General features: G+C 56.8%; 3 protein-coding genes across 3 annotated transcripts; 2 read left to right on the top strand and 1 right to left on the bottom strand.

Moving 5' to 3' along the window:
* Window positions 1-942: 942 nt before the first annotated feature.
* LEXM (lymphocyte expansion molecule) lies at window positions 943-6,202 on the bottom strand. Its single transcript, XM_049807399.1, has 11 exons — window positions 6,191-6,202; window positions 5,714-5,818; window positions 5,499-5,615; window positions 5,166-5,303; window positions 4,948-5,068; window positions 4,712-4,740; window positions 4,434-4,598; window positions 4,111-4,239; window positions 3,326-3,358; window positions 2,178-2,308; window positions 943-1,066 (listed from the first exon to the last, which is right to left on the bottom strand). The coding sequence occupies exons 1-11, from the start codon at window positions 6,200-6,202 to the stop codon at window positions 943-945; spliced, it is 1,104 nt and encodes a 367-aa protein (XP_049663356.1).
* A 77-nt stretch (window positions 6,203-6,279) lies between these two features.
* On the top strand, window positions 6,280-10,120 carry TTC22 (tetratricopeptide repeat domain 22). The gene is given in 7 exon segments (XM_049807401.1): window positions 6,280-6,371; window positions 6,776-6,840; window positions 6,843-6,890; window positions 7,548-7,706; window positions 8,221-8,366; window positions 9,551-9,663; window positions 10,048-10,120. Coding segments are annotated over 7 exon segments (696 nt in total).
* Window positions 10,121-11,196: 1,076 nt separating this feature from the next.
* PARS2 (prolyl-tRNA synthetase 2, mitochondrial) lies at window positions 11,197-12,816 on the top strand. The gene has a single exon (XM_049807854.1). It carries the CDS (start codon window positions 11,274-11,276, stop codon window positions 12,681-12,683), a length of 1,410 nt encoding a protein of 469 aa, XP_049663811.1. The 5' UTR covers window positions 11,197-11,273; the 3' UTR covers window positions 12,684-12,816.
* Window positions 12,817-13,096: the final 280 nt, after the last annotated feature.

Below are 13,096 nucleotides of genomic sequence, written 5' to 3' on the forward strand. Positions count from 1 at the left end.
CACATCACTGCTCGGGCATTTTTCCCGTCAGAGACCTCCTTCCTCCTTTGCTTGCCTCTCTAGAACAATAATCGTTATGTCCTTAAATCACTGCAGTTTTACCTGTGTTCAATTATGTCCCCCCCCCAAAGGATAATTGCAGATTAATTAGCATACTTAATCAGCCTCAACTAACATGTAATTACACCTAGATTTAATTATTCCAGTCTGGTCTAAACCACCATAGTGTGAGACTTCATAAAGGTTAACTCCTAAGTGAAACACCCTACTTCCAGTCCATTTTTACAGCCATCCTTTGTTACCACTGACACAGCTCTCTGTTTCACTTTGTCCGTTGCCTCTAGGTTTTAATATCCTACAAAATTTGAAATGATGACGCTAAATTCACCCTAATTCCCTCCAGCTGCTTATAAACATTTGCATTGTAAATTCAAGCGAAGCCATACGTTACAGCTTGCGATGAAGATCCTTGCGTGCAGATGCTTTAAAGATGCCACAGGACAGGTACGTAGGCAATTACGGAAGGCCTAACTACTCTGCTTTGCTGTAGTAGTGCTTTCTCAGACCCAGCTCTCCACTGAGTTGTACTGGTCGACCTGGGGGTATTCAAGCTGTGGTAACACCACCACGCTCGTGACAGGTACGTGCAACTTCTTTAGGTAGCATTGCTTGAAAGGAAGTGTTTAATATTGAATGAGCTGTGCGTGCCAGCAGACCTTCCTTCGGAGGACACGCCGTATCTGGCATCCTCTTCTCAAGTGTGTCACTTCTATACAGGCCAAGGTGGAAATACTGAATTACTCGACAGAAAAGTTAATTGTCTAGGGAAGAGTCTTTTATTACCACAGAACAAGACGAGTTGTCTCCTATCTCTTAACTTGCATGCCAGCATGCTGTATTTTCATCTACCCCATCTCATCCGCTGGTGTGTCTGCCATTTACTCACTGATTTGGGCTTTCCAGCACCATCTTACGTTTGGAAAACATTTCTTCAGAGGTATTGGGACAGCGTGAAGCAGAAATCGTATCACTCCGGGTTTTTTTAGCAACAGGCTTGAGCCGCTCACTGTGGAAAGAGGATGCAATTCCGTGGGCTCAAATTATCGGTTGGATTAATCTCATTAGTCTTAACAAGCATGGAGGTGAACAGAGCTCTTAAAAGCTGGCTATTCCCTTAAAAGCACAGCTTTAACTTGAAAAGTCATTTTGGAGCTAGTGCTATTTGATCAGAGAGATGTGTTTGAATTCCAAGTCCTGCTCACTGTTCAGATTTTTTTTATTCCTACTGGAACTGCAAGATTAACAAAGCTGGGAAATATTGAAAGCTAGATTTCATTATGCTTTCTCCATCATAGGATAGCTAACTTCTGGCTGCCCCGCTGAAAGCTACCGAGTTATATTCAGCCAAGACAGATTTCTAACTACTCTCTGGAGATCAAGAAAGACCTTTGCAGAGCTGTCAGCCCATAGTGCCGCCGCAGCAGTTTGCTAATCTTGGCCACAAGCAAAGGTGAGAGCGGAGGGCTATCCTGAGGTCTCTCATTAGTATAGTTCCTAACTGCTTCAGAGGGTTTTCATGCTAGCAATTTCAAAGCCCTTTGTGGTAAAAGTGAGCCTTGTTATCTTCCTTCCTCAGATGGGTAAACCAAGGCACAGCCTGAGAAGGTGATTTTTGTTCAGGGCCATTGAGCCCTGTGCCGGCACTGGGAATGAGTCCAGACAGCCTGATTATCCATCCACCTCCCAGTTGCTTCCCAGGCTGCCTCCTCGAGCTCGGTGGAAACTACTTGCCTACACCTCCGCTGCAGCCAAATCGCATTTCACAAGATACACCACCACCCGCCTCGGTGGTGGCACCATGAAGTGCCTCAAGATCCAGTAGTTCTTTAACCCTCCCACTGCCCCCACACCGTGGGGAAGCACAAAAGTCTCCTCGCTTTCCCGGGAGGGGAGAGGTGCAGCAATAAATACCAACCTCCCTGTCCACAGAGGGAACCTGCGGTGGGGCCGGTGAGCGTTTCTCAGTCCGGATCCAGTGCTTTACCTACACGATCATCCCACCTCGCATCGGTTGTAGTGGCAGTTAATGTGCACTCAATCTCCCCGGAGCTGCTCAAGATGATTTTGCTGTAAGCCAGTGTGAAACCACTTACAGCCCCCTTGTCTGTCAGACTTACAGCAAGTAGGCATCCTGCTTCAAGTTGCTCAGGTACCGCTGCGCGTCACACCGGTACAGGGACTGGTATCTTATCTTCTGAGGGTATTTTTCATGCTCGGTGATGTCGTAGCGACCAACGCCTACAGGGTTCTGGAAGGAGAAGGTCTTATGTGCTTCCCCATCCAGAGGCAGCACGGGGGATATGAGTGGGGCAAAACCAGGTGGTGCCTTCATGTGGCCAGGCCTTCAGACGGCCTGCTCCTGAGCCTTTAAGATGTCCTTCTTGAAGAACGTTGAGCCTTCCTGGACTCCTTTGTCTTTCAGGACTGCCTCCCAAGGGACTTGGTCAACCAGGCTCCTAAACAGGCCAACATCTGCCCTTTGGAAGTCCAAGGTGGCAGTTCTGCTGACTCACCTCCTTACTTCCCCCAAAATCGAAAACTATCATTTGGTGATCGCTATGCCCAAGACAGCCTCCAGCCAGCACATCACCCACAAGCCTTTGTCTGTTCATGAACAACAGGTCCAGCGGGGCACCTTCCCTAGTTGGCTCACTGACCAGCTATGTCAGGAAGTTCTCTTCCACACGCTCCAGGAACCTCCGAGACTGTTTCCTCTCTGCTGTATTGTATTTCCAGCAGACATCTGGTAAATTGAAGTCCCCCACAAGAACAAGGGCTAGCGATTGTGAGTGCAGAGGGAGCTGGCAGAAGTGCTCACCAAGCCGCTTTCCAGCATTTATCAGCAGTCCTGGCTAACCGGGGAGGTCCCAGTTGTTACCCTGTTACCCTTTCTCATCACAGTGGTCCACAAAGAAGTCGATTAGGTCTGCGGGCACGAGCACGCTCACCAGTCGCCTACTGCTAGCTGTAGTGAAGGGCTGCCGTGTCACAACCTTCCCCCTGAAATGTCATCTGTCGAGTTCCCCAGCAATTACGAAGATATCTTCATCCTTCACCTCTTTCAAGTTGCCTGTTCCCCACTCAGCTGGATAAAGGCGAGAAGCCACGTGGAAGCCTGCTCCTCATCCCTAGCCAAGGTGGACTGTTTTGGACTAAAGCTTTCCCTGTCCGCTTTGAGCCCTTTAGGCTTTGTTCTGGTTCTCTGTGGGGAAGCTGTCAAGATGAATACAGCTCCAGGAACGGGTACTAAGAGAAAGGCTCCCACCTGCACTGGCTCTGCAACGTGCTGCTGATGCTGCTGGAGGAAAAACTGACTTTCAAGTAGCAGAATATGACTTTCTGGGAGGATACGAGAAGCTCCTGGTGCCTAAAAGGACTCAAACCCAGCTGCCCTCATCCATGAAGTGCATCCGCTCGCTTGCAGCTGATGCAGAGCAAAACTAATGGGAAGGGTTGTCTGAGCATCCCTTGAAAAGGGCAAAGGCCCGGGGCTGCAGGCAGAGATAACGTGGTCGCTGCTGAGCTCCTGCCCCTCTGCTCAGCACCAACCAAGCTTACCTGCCTACGGGCAGCACGTGCTCCGCGGTGGGTGCTCAGCGTGCTGCTGTACGCAGCGGCACCTTTCCCTTGATCTGGCAGGACAACGGACCGTGGGCCTTTATTCACCGAATATTCTTTAGCAACCTGTTCTGGGCAAGAAGGGCAGCACCCAGAGAGGGACTCATGTCCTCTCTAAAGGATGGGTATCTGGCCAAGTTGCCCAGATTTCACTGATAATCAACAGGGAGAGAAAAGCACCTCCTGAGGTCAGTCTGCCTTTCTATTGCAGCCACCTGATGCGGGACTTCTGCTTGGGCTGCTGCTCTGTTCAGAGGACGCACCTAACGTTTAGCTGGCTGAAGCTGGTGAGGAGTGCCCACCCTTATTTTGGCTCAGAGGAGTTTCATCCTCCCCTAGGGATGCTGGTAATGGACTGGGGATGGGCACGGAGGAGGCTCAGAGCCTGACCGTTCCTGCACCCTTCTCTCACTGCCATGTCTGTTCACTCACCTCATTCCCAGTAAAGAGGCGGTAGGACTTTCTGTCGAATCTCTTGGCAGATGACCAGAATGGGGGTTGGCTGGAGTACGCTGATCTCCCAATTGGTTTTGGGTTGTAGGAGCCCGGCCCCACCGCATACTGCACAGAAGGAAACCTGTTACGCTTCAGTTTGCTCGGAAAAAGAGCTGCACGATGTCAGAGAGCCACCCACCCATCCATCCATCCATCTATCCATCCCCCCAGGGCCTAATGCGTCCCCACCCCGGGCACCCCCTGCACCCCCGTGGATGCCGATAACACCAGCCGGTGCCGACGTTTGTGCTCCCACTGACCGCCTCCCTCGGGCACTGGCTGAGCGTGGCCCAGAAGATCCTCTCTGTGGGGCAGCCCGGGTTCCTCGGCAGGGTGCTGAAGCAGCCTTTCTTCTTGTTCTCCTTCAACGTCAGCTTGTCCACGAAACCCTTGACAGTGCCAGCGCTCAGCTCGGTGCCTCTCCTCTGCCGGGACAAGAGAGCGGCGCGAGAGGCTCAGCTGCCGGTGGTCTCTCGTGCCCCCCCCATCCCTCCCGTGCCATGAGAGCTCAGCCCTGCCACTGCTCACGGGCACCAGCCCGCTCTCCTGCACGCTGCCTGCAGCCCGCTCGCTCCCAAAACGCTGCTACGCAGGTGTATTTTTCCAGCCTCCAAGGGAAGTCAAAGAGCAATATCCAAGTGGGACAGATGCTGGCGTAAGGCAGCTCTCCACCCTTAGAGCAACGGGCTGACAACGCCACGGCTCGATGAGAAACCCTGGCTGGTTGTGGGACCCCGGGGCAACGCACCTCCAAGGCATGATGACCACCGCGGCCGAGCTTCGACCTGTCTCCCGAGAAGGTCTGGCAGGGGCCGAGGCCGCCCGCCCGCCGCCGCCGCAGCCCCTCGTCGATGCTGCTCCGCAGGCGGTAGGTGCCAGGTCCGGGACCGCTGCCCTGCAGGTACCGGGGGAGAAAGGCGGTACAGGCTACGTTCAACGGTGGGAGAGGACCACCCCACCAGCGTGTCCCCAGGGCAAGGGGCAGGACTTGCCACGGCTGCCAGCGGGGCACACTTCGCCGTCCTGCTGTCCATCAGCCCACGCGTGCTGGCGGAACGCTTGTCCCTCTCCTCGAGGCGGGCGTAGGGGTTGCCCCGGGGTCCGTACGTGCCGGGGCCGGGGAAGCAGTCCTGCGGAGAGGTGGGGTGGTCGTGGGCAGCTTCAGCAAGGGGGACAGTCCCCAGCCCAACAGGAGGAGATGGAACCCACGGTAGCTCCTAACTCTTCCAAAGGGCTTGTTCTCCGGAGACATCAGCCCGAAGCCAAGTCCCGCAGCCGGCGGGCACCATCCACCAGCATCTCCCCCGTGTCAGGGTGTGACGTACCCTGTGGGCATCTCTGAACCGCTGCTCCCTGGTGTCGCAGATTCCCCGGAGGCTGGAGGGCCGCGTCTCCTGCAGAAAGTCCCTGATGTTGTACGTTCCTGGGCCCAGCCTTTCCTGCTGCGGGAGGAGAGCGGAGAGGGCAAGGACGGGGCTGGGCTGCGCTGCCGATGGCCCCCAGCAAATGTGTATGGAGGGCGGACAAACCCAGCTCTTACCTGGCGTTTGCGCTTCTTCATTATCTCCTTGAACTGGAAATGGGGCAGCTGACTAAGCTGGGAGCCCTTCTCTGCTCTGGCCCAGCCAAAGGCTGATGCTTTTCCCTACAACGCAGAGCCAGAGCACTGCCGTCAGCAACACCGGGACCGGAGCACGAGCCGTGGCTCCGCAGCCGAGTGAAGAGAGGTGATTAGGGGAGACGGACACAGGGATCTGCACAGAGCACTCCTCCATGCTGTGTTTGCTGAGCATCGGGAAGGCGTCAGCAAGCTCCAGTACGAGCAGCCCACGTCCCACACTTCCACCCTGGGGTGCACCCAGCCTGATGCTGCGTGTCCCGGAAAATCGTCTGCAAAAAAGTCCCCATGCAAGAAGCTGCTTCCCAGCAGGCACAGGCAATTTGGGAGTTTAGGAGAGCTACACCGGTAAGTCCGGCTCCCCACACACATCCAGGCAAGCCTGGCTGGTGGCTTCACCTGGCTGCCCATGTCCCCAGAGAGAGCCTGCAGCCCCACACTGGTGGCTCTGGTCCCTGCGGGCTGCGGAGAGGGTGGCAGCCCTTGCCATGGCAGCCGTCACCGTGGCATCCAGCATCCTGGTTCCCCAGGGAACGTCCCCTCCTGGGAGCAGACAGGGCCAGCGGACAGCTAGGACAAGGCAGGGATCCTGGTTGTAACAGGGGCTCCCAGGCTGGCTAAAGCTACATAATTCAGGGCTTGATCCAACTGGTTACCAGGCTTTCATAGGGACAAACTATCTCTAAGCTGCTAAAAAATATGTTCTTAAAGCAACTACCCAACCTGCCAATCCCACTTTGGGCAATAAAATAATGCTCTTGGTGGTTGTATCCTCTGTGGCACCACATTTGCTGCATCTGTGAGCGCTGGCGGGTCTGGGCAAGGAGACCCATGTCTGATCCCCGCAGGGGAGGCTCGCCAGCCCCCTTAATGCCTATGGCATTTCGGAAGAGAGCAAGCCAGGCCTGGGAAGCCAGTTCCCTGGCGCTGGGCTGCCGTTTGGTGCAGAAAGCAGGGTTTTGCTACCGCCCACTCCCATTGCAGGCTGGACAGGATCCTGCTGAGCCAGGGCAGCAAGGAGCAGAAGAGGCTGCCTGCCTCCAACAGGACCTGGTGCTGCCCCGACAAGTCATCAAGTCCTCCGACACTCACTACAGAGGTAGGAGAAGCAGATTATTTCAGCAGGAGGGGAACCCCAAACCCGTCTGTGTAAAACTCACCTCTGGTCCCTACGCACCTGTAACTCATGGTGTAATGCATCCAGCACTGATGGATGCTGTGTGTACCTACATCCAAGGTAGCCCTGAACCTCAGATGATGATATGTGTTCTTCTGATTGATTTAATGACTATATTCTTATCAATGTTGTTTATTTTCAAAAGTGTTGTCTGCTCAGGAGGAGCTGCCTGAAAGCACCCAAGGGTTACCTGGGAGTGCCTGCACCTTAGGTAGTTGCCAGGGCGCAGGGGATGTGCAGTAATTTTATATCCCCCAGCGACTTCCCAAGGGGCGAGTTTAAGACAAACCCTGCAACTACCACTTCAGTGGACATAAAAACATTGCCCTGCAGTCGTGCAGTTACACTAATGTCACCAGAGGGAAAGTACTCAAGAAAGCTGGTCAGCCAGCTGTGTGAGCCAGTGCTGTGGGCTCACGGACCGTACAAGCTGGGTAAGAGCATGTCCAGGGTCAGCTGGGATGTGCCGCCTCCCTGTGCTGAGACCCCACGCCCAAACTGCAAATCCTCTGCAGAACGGAGAGAGGTTTGGCCACCGAATGACTTGGCCTCTCATCTGCCCTGACTTCTCTTCCCTAGCCCTGCCCTGATGCTACCTGGGGATGCTGCTGGAAAGGAAAGAAACATTTTCCACCACCCTGACAGGGATGCAGGACTGTGGCTTCTCCGAGACCAAACACCTCGATTGCTCTGGAAAGGTGCTATACCCAGCGTCGCCACACCAGGGGACTGATTCGGGTCCTTCGTTCACCTTCCCCCCCATCCTCAGTGCTTTTCCTCCTGGAAATCCCCCTGGGCAAAGAGGGGAGGCCCCAGATGGGAGCCGATACCCTCGGTCTTGCCACATACAGAGCACACCACTCCCAGGCCACGTGTTTGGCCCCAATGGCATAAATCAGCCCCTGGCAAAGCAGCAGGCCAGCAGTTCGGTGAAAGGCTGCAGGGACACCAATACCTTTATTAGATTCCCCCAGCACAGCTGGAAAAAATAAGGAGCACAGACAGGCTTTCAGGCACATAACCCCCGAGCTTAGCCCCGCATTCAGTCCTGTCTGTTCATTTAATAAGAGATATCAGCTTTCCCCACAGACCACATCTCTTGTCTAGCCTTAAACCCTCCCGGTTAAAACACCACCCCGGCGAATCAATCCAAGATGTTTTTGTCCCTTTGATCACCACAGCAGGCAATAAGTCACTGACGGAAATGTGTTTCACTTCTGTGGCTCAAACAGGCGATAGAAACGGTGAAAAGACAACCCTCCCATCCTGAACCGCCCAGCAAAAATCTTCCACCTCCTGGGCCAGCAGGAGATGATGGCCAAAGGGATATGCCAAATGGCACTGGAGGTCCCGTGGGACCCTCACTTCGACTGGCAGGCCTACCGCACCCAGGCACAGGTAAGTCCCCATCCGGGCCAGCACAGCGTGCTGGGTGCCCGAGGGGTGGGCAGGTCCCCTTCCCACAGCGACTTCTCCTCCTCCTCCAGCCTCCCAGACAGCCACGGTGCTTCTCCCAGACAGCTTTTGCATTGCTCGTTTAATTATGGTGAGAAACTTGTAGGGAGAAGTAATTGCCTGACAAAACCGGTGAAGGCTGGTCTGGGAGTGAACTTGCTACCTGGCAGCCAGGAAATCTGGGCCAGATCCTGGCTCTTGCACTGAGCTGCTAAAGGCCTTCCCCCGGGTCCCTCTGGGCAATGTTTCACAGGATGCTGAGTCACCAGGTAGAACTGGCTTGACTATTTAATGACTTTAATGCTCCTAAATCACTCAGGAGCATCAAAATGTACTCTTTAATCCCTTGGCTTTGCCCATTTCCAGTCCCCTGTAAACAGGAGTGCACATTTGTGAGTATTTCCCATCATAGAAGAATCATGAAGATTTCTTCAAATCCCATTTTTAAATAAAATAAGGACTCATTCTTACTTCCTTATATTTAAACAGGATTATTTAACTCCTCATAAAATGAGGCTCAGTGAAGTGAAATATCCTCCTCTAGCGAAGTACTTTAATATGTGCGTACAGCTGCTCCTCAGAGATGTTTTAACTTCCTCTGAGCTGCAGGCAGGAGGCTGAAAAGTGCAGTATGGAGGTGGTCGCTGGGTGCCAGGCGATGTCTGTCTGCCAGATGGGACTGGAGAGAGCTGAAATGACATAAGAGAAAGGCTTTTGATTTCTCAGCCCTTCTTCAGGCACACTCCTATGGCCAAGCAGTTCAACCTCTGAACACATTAGGGCATGCTGCCCCCAAGTCTTGAGACTGAGCCTGGAAGGGGGAGCGGATGGGCTAGCTGCTTTCAAGGACCCCGTGATCACCGGCAACCAAATTTGCAGCCAAGGTCAACAGGATGAGCAACATCTCAGGGCTCGCGTTGCCTTTCCTGGTACTACTAGCCATGAGCCAGCCTGGGGCCACGCTTTGGAGACAGGGGTGCTGGCGCTGGGCAAGCTGGCCTGGCTCTCTGGGGTAGCTTGGCATAGCCAAGGAGCTGACCTGATGCATATTGGTGGTTTGTACTCGTATCATTTTGTCATCCACCCTGCAACTGGGCACAAGCTAATGAGGTTCCTCAGGTGTCCAGATCCACGTGAAGATACATCTGCAAGATCTGGGACGCACCAAGATGGGATAGGCCCCAGTGCCTGACAGAAGGAAGCTCATACATGCTAAAAATCACCCTGAAAGGGTCCTCAGGTTTGTCCGTGCCCGAGGACAAACCTGGACACGGGGCAGGTGAAGGTGGGCACACCGTAGCCCTGAGATCCCAGCAAGCTCCTTGCAGCGTCCCCAGGTTCTCATTAACTCTCAGCCCTAAAGATAGACCACAAAGACTGAGGGGACTGGCCCTTGGCTGCCTCTCCCTCCTGTTGGGCTCAGTTCCAGTTAGGTGTGAGGGAGACAGAGGGGTGCAGCAGGGCTGAAGGCAGGAACAGGGAACGGAGGGGTTGCTACGGTTAACATCAGCCTTAGCTGGGAGGGAAATCAGAGAGCTTACAGGAGTGAAGGGCCACCAGGAGACATCACTACATGAGGGTGGACGCTGTGCAAGAACTGGTCCTGGTGGATGAAACTCCTGAGCAAAGCCCTGGAGTTTGACCCTGGCAACGCCATACCCAAACTCCAGCTCTTCAGGGGCAAATCCTACGCTTAAAAGCCAGGAAACGCTCACCATCGAGTGCTTCAAGTGGGCCATTGAACTGGACAACGTGGGCTCCACTGAGAACTTGCGGTGCCTCCTGGAGACACCGCTCGTGCTCTTTGGCCAGGTGAAACTGAGGACAGAAACGCTGATGCAGGCAGCGGAACGGTGGGTTAAGAAAACCGAGGAGAAATTCCCACGGCGGCAGAGGGTGGTCTGCCGCAACCACGCGTGGGAGGTGATCCGGCTCTGCAAAGCCACGATCGGCCAGGGGGGAGGACGGAGCAGGTGAAGCTGCTGTCTGAGATGACGAAGGCTGATTCTTCCAAGGGCAGGATGAACGAGCCATCACCGTCCCTCCGAGCCATCGGCGTGGCAGCAGGCTCTTCTGCGTGGCAGGCTCTCCGGTGTGCTGTCAGGTCCTCCTCCGTTTTCTACAACCTTGTTAATTAAGAAAGCAATAGACAAACCCCTTGCGGCCTAAGCCCTGTTGTTGCCCCCGGCACTGCCGGCCACCCTTCGCCACCCCCCGCCGCAGGCCGGCTGCCTGCCAAGGTCCCCCCAAACCTCCGGCTCCAGTCGGCAGAGCTGGGAGGCGTTGGGGGGGGGTCCCTGCTCCTGCCCTTGCGGCGGGGCCTTTGGGTTTTGGGGACACCTGAGCGGGTGATGTCCCCCCCCGGCCCAGCCCACCTCAGCTCCTGTGGGCCCCCCGCCCTCCCCGAGGATGCCCAGCCGCCTTCGGGCAATCCGGCCCCGGGAGCCGAGTGCGACGCGGGGGTGCCGCGGCCCACGCCGGGTGGGAGAGGGCAGGTGACGCTGCAGACCCCCGGGGTCACCCCTCGGCGGACTCCCGCTGCAGGCCGCGCCGCCCGCCCGCCAGGTGGCGCCCGACCCCCGGCCGCGCCGGCGGAACCAGAGAGCCCCGACCTCCTCCGACCCTACCGACTTCCGGCTTCCTGGCCGGCCGGCGGTGAGATCCTCCACGTGACAGGAGGCTGTGGTTCCCATTGGTTGTGGTGGCGGGGAAGGGGCGGGGCGGGGTGCCCGCGGGTCCCTGACTGCGCGGGGCGGGGGGGGGGGGGGGGGGGGAGGGCGGGCCCGCGCGCACGTGGGGGGCGCGCGCGGGGGTGGCGGGGGCGCGCCCCGCCGCCGCCGCCTCGACGCCATGAAGGGCTTGCTGAGAAGATGGCGGCTGCCGGCGAGGAACGGCCGGCCGTACGGCTGCGGTCCCCAGTACGGCGTCCCGGGCAAGGCGAAGCGGCTGCTGGTCTCGCAGCTTTTCCAGCCCTTCAACCTGCAGGCGGGCGACGAGGCGGGGTGGGAGGGCAGGGCCGGGGAGCCCACCTGCCGGAGCCAGAAGCTGATGCTGCAAGGGGGGCTCGTCTACCCCTCCGTCCCCGGCTGCTACTACTACCTGCCGCCCGCCGTCCGCGCCATGGAGAAGCTGGTCAAGGTGGTGGACGGGGAGATGCAGGCGGTGGGGGGGCAGAAGCTGAATATGCCCAGCCTGAGCTCGGCGGGGCTGTGGCGCGCCAGCGGCCGCTGGGACAGGATGGGGCCGGAGCTGTTCCGGCTGGTGGACCGGCACGACAAGGCCTACTGCCTGGCCCCCACGCACGAGGAGGTGGTGACGGAGCTGGTGGCCGCTCAGAGCAACCTGTCCTACAAGCAGCTCCCGCTGCGACTCTACCAGGTGACCAGGAAGTTTCGGGACGAGCCCAAGCCCCGCTTCGGCTTGCTGCGCAGCCGGGAGTTTTACATGAAGGACATGTACACCTTCGACGCTTCCGAAGAGGCGGCTCGGCAGACCTACGACCTGGTGTGCGACGCCTACTGCAGCCTCTTCGACCGCCTGGGCCTTCCCTTCGTCAAAGTGCAGGCGGCCACGGGCAGCATCGGCGGCACCATGTCCCACGAGTTCCAGCTCCCGGCAGACGTCGGCGAGGACAGGCTGCTGCTGTGCCCCGACGGACATTTCGCGGCCAACGTGGAAATGCTAAACGGGGAGCGAACGTCTTGCCCCACGTGCGGGGAAAAACTCACCCAGACCAAAGGGATCGAAGTGGGGCACACGTTTTATCTGGGCACCAAGTACTCCTCCGTCTTCAACGCTGTCTTCTACTCACCCAAGAACAAACCCCAGCTGGCAGAAATGGGTTGCTATGGCCTGGGCATCACTCGCATCCTGGCGGCCTCCATCGAGGTGCTCTCTACGGAGGACAGCATCCGTTGGCCAAGCCTCATCGCACCCTACCAGCTCTGCTTCATTCCCCCCAAGAGGGGCAGCAAGGAAGAGGAGGAGGGAGTCACGCTGCTGGAGCAGGTGTATGACGACCTAACCGAAGCGCTGCCCCACCTCAACGGCGACTTGGTCATGGATGACAGGACACAGCTGACCATTGGCAAAAGGCTAAAGGACGCCAACAAGCTGGGTTATCCCTACGTGGTCGTAGCTGGGAAGAGGGTTTGTGAGGACCCCCCGGTCTTTGAGGTCTGGAATCAGAACGCCGGCGAGGTTTTGTTCCTCACCAAGGAAGGCGTCATTGAGCTGCTGAGTAAAGTGCAAGTCCCTTAAACTCCCTGTCTCTGAATCTCTCATCTTTGCTGCACTGAGTTTATCTGAACAGCCCCAGTTCCTTTCCAAGGACGTGCGGGTTGTCAGCAATGGCTCTGGGTGAGCGGAGCCGAATCCAGCTCGCGTCAGAGCTGGCCACAGTGTCTCGCAACCGTGCTGGGTGCTGGGGTTGAGCTGGGGTCAGCCTGTGTTCCCCTGTGGGGTGGGGGGCGTTCCTCCATCTGGCTACAGGCCCCCGTGAGCTGCTTTTACCACCACGTGTAGCCTTGTGCAGCCATGGGAGCACTGGGGTCGGCCCCTCACTGCCCACCCGTGGCAGACACGGCCTCTGTCAAGTGCATGCAACAGCTGAGGCCGCAGGAGGGAGGACGGGAGGGCTTTCCCTCGCCATTTTTGGGTGCTGAGTTCTTCAA

Source organism: Accipiter gentilis, chromosome 8 (assembly GCF_929443795.1).
Source record: "Accipiter gentilis chromosome 8, bAccGen1.1, whole genome shotgun sequence".
NCBI lineage: Eukaryota > Metazoa > Chordata > Aves > Accipitriformes > Accipitridae > Astur > Astur gentilis.